The sequence below is a fragment of the Silurus aristotelis genome (assembly GCF_946808225.1).
Source record: "Silurus aristotelis genome assembly, chromosome: 7".
Lineage (NCBI taxonomy): Eukaryota > Metazoa > Chordata > Actinopteri > Siluriformes > Siluridae > Silurus > Silurus aristotelis.
In genome coordinates this window covers 12687672-12709535 of record NC_139580.1, presented here as the reverse complement: position 1 = coordinate 12709535, position 21864 = coordinate 12687672, and the positions used below count along the sequence as shown (strand labels likewise).

General features: G+C 37.1%; 2 protein-coding genes across 3 annotated transcripts in view; one reads left to right on the top strand and one right to left on the bottom strand.

Moving 5' to 3' along the window:
• Nucleotides 1–14613, top strand: part of elp1 (elongator acetyltransferase complex subunit 1) — a 16282-nt gene extending 1669 nt beyond the window's left edge. The window contains exons 3-37 of one of the 2 annotated variants that reach the window (XM_083547381.1): nt 1–108; nt 879–960; nt 1054–1134; nt 1246–1331; nt 1634–1733; nt 1900–1990; nt 2219–2342; nt 2423–2516; nt 2765–2995; nt 3859–4029; nt 4182–4257; nt 4359–4520; nt 4692–4798; nt 5318–5421; nt 5579–5632; nt 5855–5960; nt 7003–7118; nt 7394–7467; nt 7582–7660; nt 7736–7815; nt 7898–8050; nt 8284–8369; nt 8934–9082; nt 9191–9314; nt 9410–9507; nt 10071–10272; nt 10476–10537; nt 11576–11638; nt 11731–11791; nt 11888–12001; nt 12080–12200; nt 13109–13236; nt 13598–13749; nt 14226–14304; nt 14386–14613. The exon at nt 1–108 is cut by the window's left edge and continues 45 nt beyond it. In XM_083547381.1, the coding sequence (XP_083403507.1) occupies nt 1–108; nt 879–960; nt 1054–1134; nt 1246–1331; nt 1634–1733; nt 1900–1990; nt 2219–2342; nt 2423–2516; nt 2765–2995; nt 3859–4029; nt 4182–4257; nt 4359–4520; nt 4692–4798; nt 5318–5421; nt 5579–5632; nt 5855–5960; nt 7003–7118; nt 7394–7467; nt 7582–7660; nt 7736–7815; nt 7898–8050; nt 8284–8369; nt 8934–9082; nt 9191–9314; nt 9410–9507; nt 10071–10272; nt 10476–10537; nt 11576–11638; nt 11731–11791; nt 11888–12001; nt 12080–12200; nt 13109–13236; nt 13598–13749; nt 14226–14304; nt 14386–14453 (3786 nt within the window). In that variant the 3' untranslated portion in view covers nt 14454–14613. Of the gene's footprint in view, nt 109–878; nt 961–1053; nt 1135–1245; nt 1332–1633; nt 1734–1899; nt 1991–2218; nt 2343–2422; nt 2517–2764; nt 2996–3858; nt 4030–4181; nt 4258–4358; nt 4521–4691; nt 4799–5317; nt 5422–5578; nt 5633–5854; nt 5961–7002; nt 7119–7393; nt 7468–7581; nt 7661–7735; nt 7816–7897; nt 8051–8283; nt 8370–8933; nt 9083–9190; nt 9315–9409; nt 9508–10070; nt 10273–10475; nt 10538–11575; nt 11639–11730; nt 11792–11887; nt 12002–12079; nt 12201–13108; nt 13237–13597; nt 13833–13868; nt 14010–14225; nt 14305–14385 lie in introns of those variants that run through there. The other variant, XM_083547382.1, reaches the window with a different exon arrangement.
• Nucleotides 14614–14862: 249 nt separating this feature from the next.
• Nucleotides 14863–21653, bottom strand: smu1a (SMU1 DNA replication regulator and spliceosomal factor a). The gene is made up of 12 exons (XM_083547383.1): nt 21512–21653; nt 19364–19574; nt 19107–19259; nt 18836–18946; nt 17808–17936; nt 17438–17557; nt 17206–17322; nt 16944–17071; nt 16086–16212; nt 15819–15986; nt 15323–15475; nt 14863–15204 (listed from the first exon to the last, which is right to left on the bottom strand). The coding sequence occupies exons 1-12, from the start codon at nt 21535–21537 to the stop codon at nt 15106–15108; spliced, it is 1542 nt and encodes a 513-aa protein (XP_083403509.1). The 5' UTR covers nt 21538–21653; the 3' UTR covers nt 14863–15105.
• Nucleotides 21654–21864: the final 211 nt, after the last annotated feature.

Sequence of the window (21864 nt, the reverse complement as noted above, 5' to 3'; positions counted from 1 at the left end):
GACGGCAGTGGTGTTGTCGTGGGTATTCAGGATCTGCCTGATCAGGAATCTGCTTGTGTGGCGACTGCCCAGGGCGATGTCATTCTGTGGAACCTAAACAATAATCAGGTATCCATACGTTGTTATTTAAAAAAATACATAAATAAAAAAGCTATTGCTTTTTAATGAATAAATGGGATTTGCTCAAGCACTTATCGGTCATTAGTGGTCAAACATACACTTCTTTATTAAGGAGTAATACACAACAGGACATGATGTTAAAGGATGATGTCCAACAACAGATGGTGTGATGCAGCTGATTTTCTTTATCACACAACATATAGATCTGTATCTACGTATTTATATTTTCAGATTTTTTTTGTTCTAAGTAAATGACAGTAAGAAAATCATACATTTTATAGATTGTTTAATATTGAGAACATTTATAGAAGTTGTTGTCTGTTATCACTTTATAAACAGTTGCTCCATCACCAATTTCTCTGTTGTTCACTTTCTTATTAATCAAAACATGCAGAAAATTTAAAATCTTTAAAAAATATCACTTTGAAGAAAGCTTTGCCATAGCACTTTTTTTTTGTCAGTAATGTTTCTTTTATTAAATAAATCAATTTCCTATTAAGTGCAAATGTTTGCAAACTGTTTTCCATTTAATACGCTGTATAAACTGACCAACAGCAATGTGGTATAAATGATATAGTATTTTTTGTTCTTGCTGTAGAATACATACAAATGAGCACATGTTCATACATATGTTTTAAAAGTACCCGTGGATTAAATTGGGATTCACAACTACATGTAAAAAGCTGTTTTTTAAGGGTATATATAGACATTGTGCATGTATTTTATCTGGAAACTTTGGATCTCTGTGTGTTTGGCAGCTGGAGTGTGTGGGAAGTGTGGATAGTGGACTCACTGCTATGAGCTGGAGTCCAGACCAGGAGCTGGTGACATTCTGCACAGGTCTGTTCCTAAGAGACGTTTATATCAGAACTGTAATGGATTCATTATATATAAGCTGGTTTGTGATTTATTTTGTGCCGTTCTTCTCTCTAGGTCAGGAGACAATCATCTTAATGACTAAAGACTTTGAGCCTGTAACTGAGGTGGCCATTCAGCAGGATGAGTTTGGAGAAGGTAAGACTTACACAAGTTCCGAGCTTAGAGAAATGGCCCAATTTTTTTTCATGTGTTAAGATATAACACAATGTTTAATGTATTAAATCATTTGTTGTGTTTGTGGATCAGGGAAATTCATCACAGTAGGATGGGGTAAGAAGGAGACACAGTTTCACGGCTCGGCGGGAAAGCAGGCGGCACAGAAGAAAGCTACAGTAAGTCTTTATCTACTATTATTTATGTAATGTCAAGATTCAAATCAGTGTCTTTTGTACATTTCCTTTCATAGTCATTTTACACATTTGTTTTTTCTTCATATGTATTATCAGTTTGTTAATGTAAACCTGAATATTCTTAAAAAAAGAATACCTAGAAAACATCCCATCCTATAGCTGGTTTTCAAATCTAAATATTTTTTAATAATTAATATTATTTTAAAGACTACTGTATGATAGTGATTTGCATATGTCCTCTGTATATGTTTACTATTGCACATTTCTGTTGCATGTCATAAAAGGAAGTGCAGCTGGCAGTGCCATGGGATGACCGCATGCCAAGGATCACATGGAGAGGCGATGGGCAGCTCTTTGCAGTTGGCGCAGTCTGTCCTCAAACAGGCAAATCTCTTATTATTTAATAACCGGGAGAGGGCAAATCAATAACCTGGAACAAGCATATTATATGTCCAGGCGATGTTTGTGTCAATAGTTGTCTGATGGGCCATTAAGTTTAACAACCAAAAATCCCCCACAAATCATGATTTGTGCTTTTGTGTTGTTTCAGGTGCTAGAAAAGTCAGAGTGTGGAATAGAGAGTGTGTCCTGCAGGCTACTAGTGAAGTTGTAAATGGGCTTGAAGAAGCTCTCTGCTGGAAGTAAGAGCTTTTGTAATAATCCAGCTGTGATACATCTAAATCGATCGAAACCAACTTAAACTCTAAAACCGGGAAAATTACTTTTGTGACTATAAACATTTTCTATTAGATTTATGTTGGTTATTGAATCATTTCTGGTGATCACTGCTAAATAATATCGTAGTAGAAGCCTAAGCTTGTTGGTCTGTAATGATATTATAAACTATAACATTGCAGTGTGTGTTTCAGACCTTCAGGTAGCCTGATAGCTTGCACCCAGCGCCACCCTAACAAACACAGTGTTGTGTTTATGGAAAAGAATGGCCTGCTGCATGGAGACTTTACTCTGCCCTTTGCCAAGGACCAGGTTAAGGTAGGCAATAATTTACTGATACTTGACAAACAGCAAATGTTTTTGTGTTAATGCATGTTATTGTGCATCATGTGTTCCAGGTAAAGGAGTTGCTTTGGAACAGTGACTCCACTGTGTTGGCTGTTTGGCTTGAGGATCTGAACACAGGCGTAAACAGCAACACCAACACATACAGTTAAATATGAATTTACACTCTTTTTATTCTGTTATAATTCTCTGTATTTACAATAATACACTTTCCATGATCCCCTCCCATTTTATTAGTTACTATATATATATATATATATATATATATATATATATATATATATATATATATATATATATATATATATATATATATATATAGATACAGATAGATACAGCTAGATAGCTAGATATTTATTATTTTCTTTGCTTTTTTTTTTTTGTTTGTTTCTTAGTTCAGCTCTGGACAGTTGGGAATTACCACTGGTACCTAAAACAGAGCCTGCATTTTGGAAGTGAGCCCTCAAAGGCTCCAGTCTGTGTGTGTTGGGACCCTGTAAAGCCACTCCAGTTCCACCTGCTGACTCATGACTGGAGCAGTTACACATATGACTGGGGCTGGAGCACCGATCGTAGCCAAGGATATGATTCACATGATAATGCCAGTGTGGCTGTGATCGATGGAGGTGAGAGACTTCAAAAATACTTCAGTTGGATGATCATAAGGGTGATTTGTGCTCAAAGGTCAGGTCAGAGATTTATTTTAGCAAACATATCTGTCTACATGACTTAAAAAGTCGATTACCAGCTTTCAGCCAGTCCAGACAAAGAGGTGTTTATTCGGTTATTATTCAGGTGTCTTAGCCTAGACATTGCACATACACGTTTTAGTGCTCAACTTGGACTTCTTTCAAGCTGAAATCTCACTAATACTTCTATCAGCTGCCAATTGAACAGCATTGTAATGTTGGTAATGCAGAATTGATCCATTATTCCACAGATGATCAAAATGTTGATTCAGAATGTCATTAAAAAAATTTATCTTAAATACCATTGAAGATCAGACGTTGGTTATAAAGATTAATATGCAAGACTTTCAGGACAGTAACTGACTATGCATTTAATTTCAGCATAAATTTATTATACTGTAATACCTCGCTACTCATCGGTACTCATGACCAGAGCTGAGACTGACGAGTACAGTACAAGTAGGTGGAAGCATTTTTAACCACTTTAGGACCCATGATTTAGACTTAAAATGCACAGAAAGCACAAAAGAGAGACCTATGGCTCTGTTCGTGAGCTAACATGAGACTCTTCATGCAGCCGTTTTACCGCTCACACATTTCATCGCGAGAGTCGTTGTCGAGTTTCGAGCAAGTGCTGAAACATTTTTCAGTTGTAAAGTAATGAGTACTGAATTTGATAGGTTTCAGAGCCAGTGAGCACCGAGGTATAACTCTATATGTGTAACTGGCTTTCCCAGGACTTTTTTTTTTTTTGGTTTCTAAATCTTTTACTTTCCCCACATGTCCTTCTTGTCTTACAGCCAAGGTTTTAGTGACAACATTTCGTCAGTGTGTGGTTCCACCACCAATGTGTTCCTACGAACTGCAGTTTCCTGTTCCTGTTAACCTGGTCACCTTCCACAAACAGCCACGGAGTACCAATGAGCTCGCAGCATTAACAGCAGATGGGTGTTTGCATATCGCTGGCCCAGGTTTGCAAATAGAAAATAAAAACCCATGACAAACAAACATTTTTATGTTTTTCATGTTGTGCATTACAATATGGTGTGTTTCAGTGGTTGTATTCAGTGGCTTTGTGTTGAGTCTTCTTAAAGCAACCATTTTTTTGTCTTTCTCACTCAAGATACCAGTGAGCCTATTAAGGATGCTTCAGAATTTAGAGTCGTCTCTAAAGCACTAGTTTTACAGAAGTCATACAGGTTAGTGTCACTGCCTGTATTTAACTGTACTGTACTGCAGTTGTTATTTTCTTGTGTGTGTGAATGTTGTTTGCTTACTGTTGATTATACTTTGTTTGCAGTGTTGCAGGGGCATGTGAGGGGGTTCCGGCTTTGCGTCTTCTGCACTGGTTGAGGAAGGACATATTTCTGGCAGTAGCATGTGGCGATGAAGTAAACCATTCACGTCTCCTTGTACTGACTCCAGCAGAAGCCCAGAACTCAGAACCCAGACTAGAAATCAGGTACAAACTACATCTCAAACTTTTAAACCCTTTATTTCATTGTGTAATGTTTTTTTTTATTTATTTATTTTATTTTTATAATTTTGTATCAGAAAACTCTTGGTCTTTTGTATATATGCGTATGCTGCAGTACAGGGTTGGAATACTGAAATTTAGTTTTTGTTAAATCAGGTCAGAAGTCAAAGTTGAAGGCCATGTGTTTAGCATGTGCCACAGCTCCAAGAGTGACACCCTGGCTTTACAGCTGCAGGATGGACAGATGAGGAGAGTGAATTGGGGTGAGTGATCTTATTGACCTTGATTTTTGTTGGCTGTATTTTAGTGGTTGACTGGAAGATGGCGTTTTCAGTTCCATCTTAAATTAAAACTGAAATAAAATAATCTAGTAAAATTGAATTAAAGTATTGCAACAGGATGACTCTAACTACAAAACTAACCGAAAAAACAAACAAACACCTGTTTAATTAGCATTTATACTGTCGCATCATTCACTGACCGGAAGAATGTGTTTGCTTATTCGATGGGGATGCTTTTTACAATCAAAAATGTATAGTATTTTGAGCCATTACGCCAGATTTTCAGCTATTTTTTTTTCTTTTTGTAATACACAAACAATATAAACTGTAAACATTTAGTTTTTGTTTTACTTAAAAGATATAAAAGTTCATTTTTAACTGTACTACCTGGTGTGTAATATTGATTCATGTGGGTATCGCTCGGTTTTTAATTGCCACATATGTTCTTCAATTATTTTAGTGATATCTAGTATAGTAATTATGCATGACTCTCATGTTCAGACTCTGCAGAGATAACAGTGACTGAATGGAAGGATTCACTACAGTTCAGTGTTAACTTTCCCCAGCCCTGTGTTCACACTGCACTGTGTATCATCACCGGAGAGGTAACATACAGGAAACACATTTTACTTTGTCTTTTTCCAGGCATTTCTGTTGTGTGTGTATTTATACATTCAATTCAATTTGATTTGTATAGCACTCTAAACATTGTCCCATAGTAGCTTAACTGAAATATGTACTGTGCATTGTGTCTCTCTGCAGGAGCATTTAGTAGGTCTGACAGAAAGATCCCACCTTTATATTGGTAACAGTATGGTATGTATGTGCACAGATTTTAACAGTCTACTTAGTCACAGCTTATTGGGAAAATATATATATATATATATATATATGTCATTTTTTTTGCTAACAAGACTATTCAACCACCTCTTTTTATTCAAAAGCAGGAGGAAAATGTGTACGTAAATAGCATGGATTTGACAAGTTGTGGAGATTTAATCACGTATATCTGGTTAAAATGATATTTCTGTTCTACAGGTCGCCTCTAATATTTCCTCCTTTGTGGTGTATAATGAGTTCCTCCTTCTCACCACACATGCTCACACATGCCGTTGCTTCCACCTGACTACAGTGTCAGTCAAAGGTAAGAACATGACGTGCAGACGGTATGCTTTTTATTGTTTTTTTGTCTTTTATCACAACATAAGTACAAACAGCTAATCTTTTGTTTCTTCATTTAATCTCACATCCATGAGACAAGTTCCTCTTATCGCCAGCTTCTCTTTGCTTCTCTGCTGTGACATGTATAAACCAAGAAATATTAAACAAACGTCTCTTCAGAAAACCTTTAAAAGCTTGATCAAACATTTCTTATTGCATTGTTGAACTGTGTGTACTATTGCAAAATTGTTTTCCCAGAAAACAGTCTGAATAGTCAGATTCAAGAAATCTAGTTACTGCTCAATGTATATAACATATTTAACTGTATTGTAAATATACTTGTTTAATATTGTAAATAACACACACTGGTCCTGGACATGAGCTTGCTATTGTACATTATTAAGCATAAAGCTACACAAAATGGCTAAATGTTTGTGGACACCTGCTGATCATGCCCATAGCTTGTTTTTTGGAAGAACAAAAATCGTATATGGTTGTCTCTTATATGCCGTAGAATTACATTTTTACATGCCGTAGAATTACATTACAACGTGTGATTGACTGGTACTAACCTGTTCCAGTATGACAAGTGAGCTCTACGGTCTGCCACAAACTTAATGGTCTGCATGTAGCTTTATTCTTAACCTTTATTAACACCTTTTGCATTAACTGGAACATAGAAATGATTATTATAACAGCAAAGCAAAGCGAAATCTAGAATGGGATGTTCATAAACACACATGGGTGTAATACATGTCCATAAACATTGGCTCATGTAGTAATGTATGTTTGTGAGATTCACCATAGTCTTGCTAGTCCACTCTGTACACATTGTTGGAGTAACAATAAACCCTGATTATGCTTTTTCCATGCTTATATAATGTAATAGTGTACCATTGGTTAGAGGTAACAGTATCATCAATATTCTTCTCACAAAATTGTATCTGTGAGCAAGAGTAGATAATAAAGCTGTCAGTATGAGCCTCTTTCTAAATTCATGCACTGTTATTGCGGTGTGTCTGCAGACATGCAGGTGGCTCTGAGTTCTGAAGCGGCTCAAAATGATGAGAGTGTTCGCAAAGTAGAGAGAGGATCTCGCATCGTTACTGTGGTGCCTCAGGACACCAGACTCATCCTACAGGTTAGAGCTGAACTCAACAACAAACTCACACTCTCTCATCATTCATGCTGCCTGTCAGCTCCAGATCATTAAAAGCCATTGTTTTCAGTATTTTTAGACTTGACATTTCCCTTAGGCAGAAAGTCAACTACCTTCATTTTTTGTCATTTAGTCTTGAAATGTACACAAGACGTCACTTTGAGACCTCAAGAGTTTTGGATAAATCTCTGTGCTGTGAATTCCTCATCATTATAGATGAACTTTGATCACAGGCCGTGTGCATTTCCCCCCCCCAGATGCCCCGTGGTAACCTAGAGACCATCCATCACCGAGCTCTTGTGCTTGCTCAAGTCAGGAAGTGTCTTAATAAGTATGTGTTCCTAATAAATCATAAAGTGTATAAGATTCAACCTTGTTCTAGTAAATGAATGTTTTTGAAGTATAAGTATGTTTAAAAGGTTTTAAATCTCTCCTAAAATTCTAGACTGAACTTTAGAGATGCTTTTGAATGCATGAGGAAGCTGCGGATCAACCTGAACCTAATCCATGACCACAATCCCAGTGTAAGTAATCTAATGATCGTGTTATTTCCTCATATTTGCTGTATGTAAAGTAATTTTACAGTCTGTGATTTACAGGTGTTCTTGGAGAATACAGAGCAGTTTCTAAAACAGATTTCCTCAGTCAACTACATCAACCTTTTTCTTACAGAGCTCAAGTAAGAGCCTTTCTATACTACAGTGTTATATAGTATATATTTGAGATATTTTCAAAGCATCATGGGATTTATTACTCAATAGAGAGGAAGATACTACAAAGACGATGTACCCATGCCCAGTGAATTCAGCATGCCAGTCTGCTTCAGTAACCGTGAGAGGAGGTCAGGGGAAAAAGAAAGTGGACACTGTCTGTGATGCTCTGCGATCAGCAATGGAAACTCTTGATCCACATAAGTATGTTCTTAAAAATTCATATATATATATATATATATCTTCCTATCACACACTTTCATAAAATATGATACAATGATTTGTATTATTTCTCTAATATTAATGTTGTTCAATAGTTAAGCACTTAGTTAAGTTACATAGTTTCATTTGTAGCGTTTTAGTTTTTTCTCACAAATTTAACACATTTTCTTTTTCAAGAGCATTTGATCGATTTCTTTTTTTTTTTCCCCCTGCAGGTACTGTCTGTGTATTTTAACAACTCATGTGAGGAAGTCGACACCAGAACTAGAGATTGCTCTACAGAAGGTCCATGAATTGCGTGGTAAGAAGTCTGGCAATATCTAAAAAAGAAATGAATCAATCAAAGCAAATAAGGACCCTTTTAGCAAAATTAGTTCCTTGTCGTTTTGATATTTATATATTTATTTAATTCAGCCACTTTTTTTCAAATTTTTTTTAAGGGTTCCATTTACCAATTAATCATGAGTAGGGGGAACAGAATTTAATAACAAAAAAAAACTCTTTCAACATCAGCTACTTATTACTTTATGTAATAATGAATATATAATGAAAATATGCAAGAATTTAAAATCCTATTGAAAAACCTCAATAATGACTTGCTTGAATTATTTTTGCACACTAGAGGGCACTAAACTCTCTCTTTGTGAAGACTTTCTCACAGAGTCATGAAACTCGCTGCCTAACAATACAGTGATTAATAGCATTTTTGGTCATTCGAGGAAGCTCTTAAAAACCATGACAGTAATATGTCATCTTCTCCTGCTCCATCTTTACACAGTTATAGATCAGTTACTTAACGATCATTTTCTTAAACTATTCAAATCTGTATGTATATCACCCCTTATGTGTTTGTTTTTGTGATTAGTCAACCCACCTATTGTAGAAAATGCAGTGAGTGCAGAGGAGGCTCTGAAGTATCTCTTGTTCCTGGTCAACGTTAATGAACTGTATGAACACTCCCTGGGGACCTATGACTTTGACCTGGTGCTCATGGTAGCAGAAAAGTCTCAGAAGGTTGGGGATGTTTCCATGTAGTTATTATAGACACAATTTGTAAAACCTTGAATAGAAAATCTGATTGAAATTTACTTTTGCTCTTCTCTTCTCTTTTATCATCTCTAGGACCCTAAAGAATATCTTTCCTTCCTGAACATGCTAAAAACCTTGGAACCTAATTACCAGCGTTATACCATAGATAAACATCTGAAGAGATACAAAAAGGCCTTGCATCACCTCAGCAAGTGTGGTGAGGGCTTACACAGTCTGACTATAGGTTAATAAAACATATAGAAATCATTTAAGCAAAACAACGCTATTTTTGTTTCTCTCTCTTTCTCTAAGGCGAAGAACACTTTACAGAATTATTAAACTTGGTGAAGGATCAGAAGCTGTACACTGAAGCGCTTCAGCTCTACCCTGCAGATAGCCAGCAATACAAGGTGACTTTCCTTTATGAGTGCTGATTATATACCATGTTTATTTATCTGCCTTTAATATTCTCTACTGTCTACTTGCACATGGTTCCTGTGAAATTGTGTTCTCTGGTGAAAAATCTGTACTGTGGTCAAACTGATCTATCAGCTGGTGGAAGTGTGGTGGAGGGGAGTGTAGACTTATAAGTTATACTTATAAGTTGTGTGTGTGTGTGTGTGTATATATATATATATATATATACACACAATTAAACACATTTTAACACCAGTTTTACAGCATTTTTTAATGTAGTTGCAAATGTGTGAAGTGACTGATTATTGTAGTTGCTGGTTGTTAGCCATTAAAAGCAGTGTTGAATTGGCCGCTCAAACAGCGAGTCTGAAGGTATTCAGGGCGACATGGTGATACTTGCAGAGGTCACCATATGTTCTAAGGCCACCACCGATAAGATTTCAAGAACAGGTTTATTGGCATAGATGATTCATACACATGATGCTCATTTGAATAATTGCATCTCTTAAGGGTGCTGGGGTCACAAATAATCTTGACCTCTCTGTGATATCATCAGATGCTGAGTGTGGCCTATGCTGAACACCTGTTGGAGGACCAGCAGGCTGAGCAGGCAGGGTTGTTGCTATGGCGATGTGGAGAAATGCCTCGTGCTTTGCAGGCCTTCATTAGTTGCACCAGCTGGAGACACGCCCTCGCCGTAGCTACACACATCCCTGTACCACCCACACAGCTAACGCAGCTCGCACGAGATCTAGCAGGTATTTGTTGTGTGTTTTTCTGCGCACATGTGAATGTGTGCGTTCAGTTATCCATTCGTCTAGGATATCTATCTTATCACTCTAAAATAAATGTCAGAGTAACTCACATAATAACCTAGAATAAATGTCACCATTTTTAATCCTAAATCTTTATACTTAGCCCAAACTGATTTTCCTATTGCATTGTGATCAATGTGTTTTAGAGAAGCTTCTGGAAATGAGGAAACATACAGAGGCTGCTCTGCTGCTGGAGCAATATGCTAAGGTATAAATAATCGAATCTGCTCTTTTTTCAATTCACTCACTGCTCTGTGTTTCCATGATTCTTACATTAGTGCAGCTGCAGGGCCATTAGTTAAATTGATAAATAAACCATATTCCAGCATATTTCACCTCCATATACTGAGGAAAAAACAAAACAGGAAACCTGTTTACCAAAACCTCGCTAAAAGCACATGTTGATCTCAGGCAAAACAATGAGTTCCAAATGCATTGCTAGTGCTGTATTTTGTATCTTTATCCAGCTGAGAAATTTCCCCACTGTGGGATGAATAAAGGTATATCTTATCTTATCTTTGTAAAACTGGATCAGTTATGTTTTGTAAGATAATTGTTATATCAGTGTAGCATTAGGACGAGTGTATAATCAAATAGGTCAGCTGTGGCTCGCCTGTATTTACTTTAAGATGCCTGGACTTATGGAACTACCTAAACACTCAGTTCTTCTGGGAAATTAGTAACAGTTCATGACCGTGGTAATAGCCTGTTCTACAGATCTGGTTCAGAGAAATTATACCGATTAATGCTGGAGTGATTCTTTAGTTACTGTATTGCTATAGGAAAATAATCAGGGGTGACATTTGCAACCTCGTGCCAAGCAGAGTTACTGTCACCTGATGTGGTTTATTTCCTTTATATAACAGTGAGTTTATGTATGCATGTATCTACACATTTTACTGGTCATAGTTATAATTATGGTTAATGGCGCAACACTTTAGATCCTGTAACCATGTTTTAGCAGCTATTAACAATGGTCTTGAAATTAATGCAGCAAACAAAATGCAGCTTGTAATGTGAAAAGTCTTTCATCTTGTGTTGAAAAGAAAAAAAATTACTGTAACAAAATACTGACAATGGAGTAAACATGTATCTATGTATTCCTGTACATAATTGAATTCTATATATTTTTTTGCATTACATGTATTATACAAATCATATTCATAAAGACACAAATATAAATTGTGTTAAGATTCTGTAAGTTGTTGATTGTGGATCATTGATAGTTGAATAATGGTATTTTCAGGACTGTGAGGAGGCTATTTCTGCCCTGATTGAGGGAGCTGCATGGGAGGAAACTCTCAGAATAGTGAGTCACTTGTGGTTGTAATTTTACATTTCTTTGCATTATTTAATCTTTGAACTAGTGTTTTTCATCTTTTATTTGTATGTTTATTACAGATTTACTTTTACAACAGACCAGACATCATTGAAACCAATCTGAAGCCTGCACTTTTGGAAGGTATTATACTGGTTTTCATCCTTGACTTTAATACGTCAAACTTTTTCTGTTTGTTGGTTCCCCTTTCAAGCTTGTGTTTTGTCTGACTTTGTTCAGCTCACAGTACTCAAATGGCTTTTGTGGGCTCTCAGAGTGCTCTGTTCACACGCCATAAAAATCGACTTGCTGTTGTGCGAGAGCAGAAAGAGAAGGCTAGACTGGAGTTTATTGGTAAGGATCACTTTAAACTCTGTAGCTATCACACATTTTTTTTTTGCTTTCTTACTGTACCGCTTCTCTCCACTGCAGACGAGGACGGCCCTGACTGCGCAGATGCTGAACTCTACTCCGAAGCGAGCAGCGTCCTGACTGGCAGCCGCCTGAAAGTAGCTGGATCGAAGTACTCGCAAAGCAACTCCCGCATCTCCTCGTGAGTTCTAGTTCAGGAGGTCCTAAAGAAAGCCACGCTGTTGTTTTCACAAAGCTCCCCTCACCCCCTCGATACAAATCAGTTCTCGCACAGAATTTCTTACTGTTTTTAAATCTATCCTTATTGCTTAAGCAGATACAGTTCTAATACCGACATGCCTAGTTCAGTTCCTCATGTCTCAAGATAAGGGTCACACTGCTCACTATAAAGTGTAAACTAGAGATTATAAAGTGTTTATAATCTTTGCCTTTTTTATTTTAAGTAAGTTTCATACTTTACAAGAATGTGCATCAAAACTATTGAATCAAATCTATGTAGATTAAGGAGGCAGTGTTGTCTGTCGGAGCTGAGGGATACCTGGGAAAATTGGCCAAGTGAAAAAAATGTGGGTTAAAAAGTACCAGGAATGTTCCAATTATACAATACCCAATTCTTATCATACACATATTCTTTCTATATACATTTTAAAGAAAGATAACTCGCTCCAATACTTCTTGTTAACACATGCCTTTTTATAACTACTAATACTGATAAGAGAAAATGGACACGCCACAGCATTAAATGTAACTATAAATGGATAAAAGTATGACGTTTTATATCTAAATACAAGTATATAAGTGGATTTGATATTAAAAATAATCAGCTTGTTATTGCAAGCATTGCATTAACATGATTTATTCTTTACCTACTGTATTGGGCACATTTTTAGATCAGATTACTGTGACATTCGAAGCTAAATTAAGTATAATTTGAGAGATTTCTGAAGAGGAAATAAATCTTTAAAATAATTTTCTTGATGGTTTATGAGAAACCAATATGAATAACAGCCCAAGTAGAAAGGGTCTATGTTTGCTTGTGTAACTAGTTAAAGCTGAAAGCCTGAGGCTCACTGCAGCTTTTTCATCCAGGAGATCATCGAAGAACCGCAGGAAAGCTGAAGGAAAGAAGCACAGCTTAAAGGAAGGAAGTCCTTTTGAGGACATTGCCCTTCTTCATGCCATTATCCAAATCATCCACATCGTTGATAAGATGAGGGGTAAGGTCTAAAATTCCATTTTTGTTCAGCTGAGTGAAAATGCTACAGATTTTAGCTCTGCTCATAAGTATTGGATGTAGAGAACTGTGTCTTTTGCATGGGTTGACCCTCCTCTGCTGGAATGCTCAGTTTAATGCGCTAGTGAGCTTTAATTTCTGCCATGAGCAGCAGAGACCATAAACTCGTCAACAGCCAGGGGGCTCTCGGCTTACTTCAGATAAATGTTTATTTAATATAAGTTTGTTCAGCAGATTATTTTATACATTTATCACATACTGTTTTATACATTTCTTTTATTTTGTGCTAAGACGTGTAATATTAGAGAAAAAACTGACTGCAGCATATCGTTTTTGCTCTGCAGAGGAGATCCACAGCCTCCTGAAGGCACTGGTACTGTTTCAGTATGACAATCTGGCCAGCAGCCTGCAGTCAGAATACAGTGAGCTGCTGCAGCTCATCGACACAGGCATCCCTGAGATATGGCATGAAGGGCTTCAACAAAACCAAACTCCAGTAAGAAACAGCATTTTTACTAATTTACTTGAAATTCTGTGCTTGAAAATGTCCATCATATAACACGATTAGTCTTTAGCTGCGTTTGTTCTATTCTTTACTACTGTCAAACAACCCAGAAGTAAAAAATAACTGATTGACCATCAGCATTTGAACCTACACAGACGTAAAGGCTTGGACCTAATGGTAGTTTATATTAAAACATTATTTGATCTATTTCTAGATAATCCAACAATTTAGACTCTTTTTTTTTTTCTTTTTTTCAACCATAGAACCTTGTGGTCCTAAACTTTACATTCATAGAACGCCTTTGGCTTCAAGTCGATTATTTCAATTGAACCAAACATCCCACTGTTGTAAAACCTGAAAGTTATGTCCAAATGCATCTTCCAATAAATATGGCATAGAATACAGAAGTATATTTGTCTTATTGATATTTTGTATGTACCTAATGGATTTATACTTCTCTGTTGTAGGTCACAGGCCCAAATTCAACAGCCAACAGCATCATGGCTTCGTTTCAGCAGCCGAGACCCACCACAGCTTCTCAGCAGGGTGAGTGCTCACTAAAAACACACCTATCACATTCTGTTATCTGAGCTGTAGAATAAAGAGCTGTTTCTCTATCTCTCTCAGACTCTGAGATCCTCGTCCCACCCAAGATGCGCCAGTCTGTCACCTGGAAACTTTCTATTCTAAAATAGTGCTTGTTTATAAACACCATGCACCATTTCAAAAAAAAATATATACAGTATATATATTCTAGTGGCAAAATGGTTTTTCGGTTAAGTCCAATATTTGCATGTGTCCAATGTATATTATCATGTAATAAAATTTCCAGGAACAACAGGAAAGTTTGGATAAGCTTTTAGTTCCAATTTGCTACTTTGGTTAGACACCTGATACTTTACTCTTCGTGTTCTTGTATCACTAACCTACTGATATCTGAGAACTTTAGGTTACACCAGTTCTTTAACGGTCAGGGCCAGTTCTCAGGATTCTTGACCCTGCAGTTCCCCCTTATACACGGATTAAAAATAAGCATTTTGGGAACCCACTAAAGTATTCAATCAGAGTTGTAGATCTGGTACAAAGTACACGAGGGAAGTAAAATGTGATCAAAATTTTTAATTGAAAAGGTGAAAATTAAGTAAAATACCAAGTTATCTACCGTTACACAATAAAACTGAGCATAGACCAAAAAAGGTTGAAAAAAATCTGAAAGGAAATGTTTTTCTGTTCTCTTCAAATAGGACATGCACATGAAAATTTGCACTAACAAAAACAAATATGTACAAAAAAAATATATTGTACGCCCAACTGATTTCCCAGTAAGATATTGGTCCTGGTTGGTAATTAAGGTTTCCAGAGCTTGAGTAGACCATCTTCACTGTATGTGCCGATCAGGTTCTGATGAGGGTGGTGGCTGATACCAATCACATCCTTCTCATGGATCTGGAGCAGACATCCAGAGGTTAAATATTTCTGTTTTTGCCACGCTACAACACTAATGTTACAATATTATTTACGTCAGTGTTTAAGGACACGATACAGAGAATAAGTGTAGACTTACAGTCAGGGTCCTCTCTAGTTTACCGGTGACTGTGCTGAAGCAGTAAAGCACAAAGTCTTCTCCCACGCAGTAGATCCACTCTCCTCTGGGGGAAAGGGTACAACACACAAAATCTCCCCCTTCTCGCTTACCAGAGCTGAAGCTCCTCACAATCTGCAGTGCATAAGCATTTTGAGAAGTTAAAACTTGCAACGCTCAGCAAAAAAAAAAAAGTATATGTAACACTGTATTAAAATGTAAATTGCAGGATATTGCAAAATACATCTACATCAATGCAAATACAAAAATATTATGTAGAAATAAAATACAAAATATAATTTTTTTTTTACTGAATGGTTGAAAAGTGGCATACAGGTTCTCCCATAAGGAATTTTAATAAAAGCTATTCCTTCCCTCCCTTGCCCTGAACCCCAATCCATATGCCAGTGTTAATGTCTTTGATGGAAACTTCTCAGGAACTGGCCTCTTAGATTTGCTGTAAAAGGAAACCTCTTACCTGTCCCTGCATGTTCATAATGACCACAGTGTTTGACCGATTGCACACAACAAAATGCTCAGGGTTCTTGGGAAGCAGGATCACGTTGTTCACAGTGATGTCTGTGCCAGCAGAGGTGCCAAGAGATTTAAATGTGTTTGTACACTCTGTGGTCTTCACATTCCAGACCTGAACAAGTCAAAAGGATTATAAATATCCTATATTAAATTTAATGCAAGCGCTAATTTCAATGTCTGAGAACAATATAGTGTTTGAGAGAATAGGTACCTTCACAGTTCCATCGGAGGATGCGCTGATGATGTGGTGGCCATCAGGAGTGAATGTGGCTTCATTAACAAATGAGGAATGGCCTCTGAACTCCTTAAGACACTTGCCGGACTTTAGTCCGTGAACTCTGCACAAACACAAAACACCTTCCCTCAGCAATGCCAAACCGTTTTTTTTGGTGATACACTGTGATAAGGCAATACATGTGGCATCACCAATATGGCAATAATAATGTCCACAGGGATCAGAACATATGGGAAAACACCACTATATTCAGAACTCACATTAAACTAAACCCTAAAGTGAAAACTACTGAAACACAAAAAAAAAAAAAAAAGCCATGCTCTATGGTATACTATATAAAATCAATAATGCTTATCTCGTAACTAATTAATGTTCAACACTTAAGTGTCTGAAATTTAAATTTACTTTCAAAAGGTTCTGGACAGTCTTTTTTTTTTCATCTGCTTTGATTAACAGCTTGTGGTCCAGCTGTATATATACTTTATGGACAAAAGATTGTGGTGATCGTAAGATTTGTACATTCGTATGTATGTGAACATCCCAATTCACATTTTGTCCTCGTTTATTATAACATGTACTCTTCTGGGAAGATGTTACACTAGAGTTTGCAGTGTGATTGTGGAGATTTGTGCTCATTCTGGAAGACGTTCAAGTGAAGTGAAAATGACTAATATTAATTTAACAGTTAGACATCGTATACAATTGTGTGCCTTCAACTGTTTTGAGAAGAACCACATATGGCTCAACACTCAGGTCTTCCAATAATTTTGTTCATCTAGTGTGTACCAATACAATTGCAAAACCCTCCATTAGCACTACTACTCCATTACTCACCTGATGGTCTGATCGAATGAGGCTGAGAGGAGCTGACTGCTGTCTTTACAGAAGCTCAGACATGTCACACCCTTACTGTGAGCACGCTCGTATCGCCGCAAGCATTGTCCACTCTGGATCTTCCAAACCTGAGTGTGCATATAAAAAACAAGACACAAACGTTTTAACAAAGCTGTTGATCTTTGTGACATGGCATGTAAAACATTTTCCAAATGAAGGATCTCTCCAAAAATGGTCAAACATTCCCAGAATTAGCTATGACCTTTATTTTGCCATCCTGTGCTCCTGTAGCCAGCATCTCTGTGTCTCTGCTGAAACACATGCACAGCACTGCGTCGTCCATCATCATGAAGTTGTCCTGTGCTTGGTACTTCAGATCCTGTAGAACAGCCATTCGATGAATGTTAATAAAAAAAACAATATATGAATGCAAACAATAAAAAAAACTGTCACGCCTTGCTATTCCATTTAGAACTTGACAGAAGTGTGTGTACCTTTCTGATCTTGCCCGTTGTAAAATTCCACACCTCAATAAAGCCGTCGACAGAGCCAGTAACCAGATACTGACCATCAGGGGAGAAGCGGGAGCACTCCACATGGGACTTCTGTCCAAACTACACCACACAATAATACAGACAGATATACCTGATAAATTATTGTGTTACAACAGCAACAAATGACAAACAGTAGTAGTGGAAAATAACTAAAAATTTAATTAATACAATATTGCAGCTGATGCTACATAGAAAAACAGTGCAATTATGTACCATTTGTAAAAACGTTAGCAAATAAACAACATTATAACTGTTAGAAAACATTTCATTTAACTTGTCATGTTTCCAGTGAGATGAATGTATTCAGTACCTTAATGTGCCTGCTCAGCTGTGTAGGGAAACGCTCTTCCTCAACGTCCTTGACTGCAGCTTTGCCTCTGAACAAGTCAATGGTCATACCAGGAGGCAGGAGACCTTGATGCTGCTGCCACTTCAGAGACTGAGCAAGAAACATGGCACATTATAAGTCAAAACATACCTTCACAAAAGGTATCTAACTGACTGGTATTTGTTACAGTTAATGGTAACATGAGCGTTAGAATTTCAAACATGAATCATAACAGTTTTGAACTTACAACTAAAACACTAACTCTACACTCCACGTTTGTCTGCTCTGCAAGTATAACTTTATAGGCTCTTTATTATATGAATGCAAAGAATATGATCCGCCACAAAAATGTAATTTTAGTAGGCACAAATATCTTGAATATAGTCAGCTCTATCTAGTATTTCCTATTTTAATATTAGAATGCAACATATATTAGCATATTACATCTATTTCAAGCCATTTGCACTCGTTCTAAGCTTGAATTTGCCTTGTTCTACTGGCACATCATTTACATTTATTTCTGCAAAATTATCTCTCAATAGAACAAGAAAACTACAATCTTAAATGAGAATGATATTCAGAAATGGCGTTATATAGACTGATCACTTTATAAAGAGGAGAAAGTACTTTATTAATCCCCAAGGGGAAATTTGATGACTCAACAGCAACGAAAACAAGTGCAAACAGTAAACAGTTAACTTCATAAGACTTTAGAAGTGCATAAAAACGTGTACCACTAATAAGCATGAATAAATAATACACAACAGGTCTACGGTTTAAGATGTGTTGTGACCGCTTGTTGTAGCGTATGCATAATAAAATATAGTTTAATGTAAGAAATGTTTTAAGACTTTTCACTATCTAGGATAACTTTTTTTATAGCCCTTGGGTAACAATGAAAAGACGATTACACAAGCAAACTACAGCTGCATTTTTAAATTCTAAGATTTTTAAGACATTGTATCAGTTCTAGTTCTATATGAAAGGGTTGGGTGTGATTTGTTACACACCTGTCCAAGCAAGGCCATGAGACGAGACGGTGGCACCACGCTGACCTCCCCCGCCAGAGCCTGGGCAATAGCAGCCCGCCGCTTTTCCTTGCTGCTGCCATCAGGGTATGCCTGCAAACACACACGCGCACCTTATTTACTGTCATGTTACAGGAAAATATCAAAGCAGTTTCACAGCAACAATTTCACCATCTGTACTGTGTGTAAACTCTAAAGTGTTTTACAGGAGAAGCCGATAGTAACATGCGACTGTGTCAGTGTCACAACCAACCTCTCTGGGATCAAAGTAGGAGCGGGCGAGCAGGTTCTCCAGGTGAATGTAGCGCTCAGGCTGAGTCTGTTTCAGCATGATCATGGGGTCGGTCTGTCTCAGCAAAGACCTGGCAGCACCAAGCTCTCTCAGCTCGATCAGCTCCAGCACAACCTGCAACAACAGCACACGTCAGTTTACCGAGACAGCTGTTTATCCAGCTAGAGCCAATAGCCCTGAAGACAGAAGCACGATTTGCCTCTACAAGCCAATCTCACCTGTTCATAGAGATCAATCAGTGTCTTGTCTGGCAGTTTGAGGGACTGGATAGCCTGAAGCACTGTGTCCCAGTGACCACTGTTGATATCTGCCACAAAACTCTCAATGCTGTCTACAGTATTGAGGGACACAGTGGTTTCCTCCTGCAGCGTCGCAAGGGTGCGGTGCAGGCTATTTTCTTTTAAATACTGCATGATCAGACGAATAACGCTGCAAAAATAAAAATCAATAAGATTACAAGAAACCACATAAAAGCTCGTTAAATCAACTGTAAGTGATTTGCTTTTTTTAATCTTGAAATAGTTGTGCTGCATTAGCATGTCATTTTAATAAGCATTTATTTTAAGAAAGAAGTGAAATGATCTAAAGATTGTCCCATAAATATTTAAAGGTTTGCAACAGAAATCCAAAGATCCTCATTTTTCCCCATTTTTGAAAACATATAACCTGAACAACGCAATATCAGTCAATATATAGAGTTTCTGCGATGGAAATCCTCAGCATGCATGTCTTCTATGTTTATATTGTACAGTTTATAGATGCATACATTTTATTTTCCTAGCATTTTTGCACTACTGTAATTTTGCAAATGTGTCTTTTAGATCTTGTGTTTTTCATTATGGCCTTATAATTGATGTCAGGGGTTTCTGGGAGAATTCACAGCATAAGAATTTCATTGCTCGATCTAACAGACCGTTTCCTCTACATTTGATGGCATACTCTTAAATCGTGATCACACATTGTATCTTATTTAGGTCCTTGTTGTGTCCGTCAACAAAACGTATTGCTTGTATTAAAATATGCCAGAGGGTGAAAAAATTAAATGCAAATTTGAAAATCCAGTATTGAACTTTTTGGAATTTATGACTATTTTCTGTATTTCTACATAAACTGCAATAGTGATGTTTATTCTCTTTTGTCTTCATTCAATCCATTTCAAAGAGCTGTATATGTTTAGAACACACCACACTGTATACATCTGTTTTATACGTAAGGAATAAAATATACGGTTACAGGAAAATAATCTTTTACTTTTCAATAAGAGCACAAGAATTGTGCAAATAAAACTGGATTATTATTATTAGAAAAAATAACTCCTCTTGACATTAAAAAACATTCAGGGTGTCAAAGCACCTCTCATGCCTCTTAGTCTTAATCTCTCTCTCTCTCTCTCATCAGAAAACTCATTAACCTGAACAACTTATAAAAACTGCATCCATCTTATAAACACCTGGGACTGAGGTTTATTATACAAACAGTAAGATATTGGGGAAGTAGTCTGATCTGATCTGTGTACATAGTGAGGTGTACACAGGCTCTGGCATGGAGAAGCTGGTGCTGGATCTGTGATGATCACAAATGTTGAGCTCAGTAGCTCCTAGTTTTATAACCATAATGACTGTAGAAAGAACATTACCTATAATATTATACTCCAGTGCTCATGTTAGTTCTCACTCTCCAGTGTTCTGTATTGTTGAAAGATTTATGATCAAACTCGATGTCACCCAAATGAGGATGGGTTCCCCTTTTGAGTCTGGTTCCTCTCAAGGTTTCTTTCTCATCTAAGGGAGTTTTTCCTTGCCACAGTCGCCATGGCTGCTCATCAGGGCAAATGTCTGTTGTGAAAAGCGCTATAGAAATAAACTTAACTTGACTAAATAAACTAAAGGGGCTTAAAACCCTCCAAACTAAACACTAATGACAATGATTTCATTATTACAAGTTAAATTCAACAAGAAAATGACTTGTGAGTAACGACAGCAGCGGAAATGTAGTTTCTTTTGGGAAAAAAAGAGTTTTTTTCACTTTTCTCGCCTTGAAACACAGGAGCTAACAGACTCTTGCTAGCCTCCGCTAGCCAAAGCACACTAAACCCCAGTTCTGAACAGCACATATGCATCAAATGTTTGCAATTTTATTTACTCCAGGTTAAAGGCGTCTCTGTGTGTGAACGCTGATCATAAAGCATTCATATTAGCCATGCTAGTAGACTAGCGATGCTAACGCTACAATGCTAACGTCGCACACTCAGGGCTGAACGGCTCCTGAAACGTGCTTTAACCTCTGTATTCTGGTGTTCAGGACAGACGTTGCAAAGGCGCAACGAGCAAATCGATTTCAAATGTATTTCACATTTCTTTACTTACTCTGCTGATTCGATTTCGAGAGACATCGTTTATCCTGAAAAACAACTGCAGGACACGACGCACAATCAACACCGGAAGCACAATTCTTTTTTTTTTCCCACTCTGGTTTTCATCTTCCGCTTGCAACTTCACTTCATTTACCGCCACCTATTGTTAGCATGCAATCATTACATCTAAATATCTAATAGGAACTGTCTAAAAGTACACAACCAACGATAGAATCATGTTCATGTGCCTGATTAATGTTTTATTCACATAATTTATAACGACATTTTTAAATAAACAAATACCAAAAAAATATTCTTAGTAAATAGCGAAGCAAATCCCAAACCTGAAAACATATTGAAGCTCAG

What these genes read in the sequence shown, in the direction of transcription:
- smu1a (XM_083547383.1), bottom strand. Translation starts at nt 21,537, where the DNA reads ATGTCTCTCGAAATCGAATCAGCAGA. An exon ending in TGATTGATCTCTATGAACAG is followed by an intron (nt 19,260 to 19,363) that starts GTGAGATTGGCT and finishes CTGTTGTTGCAG; the next exon opens with GTTGTGCTGGAGCTGATCGA. An exon ending in AACTAGAGAGGACCCTGACT is followed by an intron (nt 15,205 to 15,322) that starts GTAAGTCTACAC and finishes TGTCTGCTCCAG; the next exon opens with ATCCATGAGAAGGATGTGAT.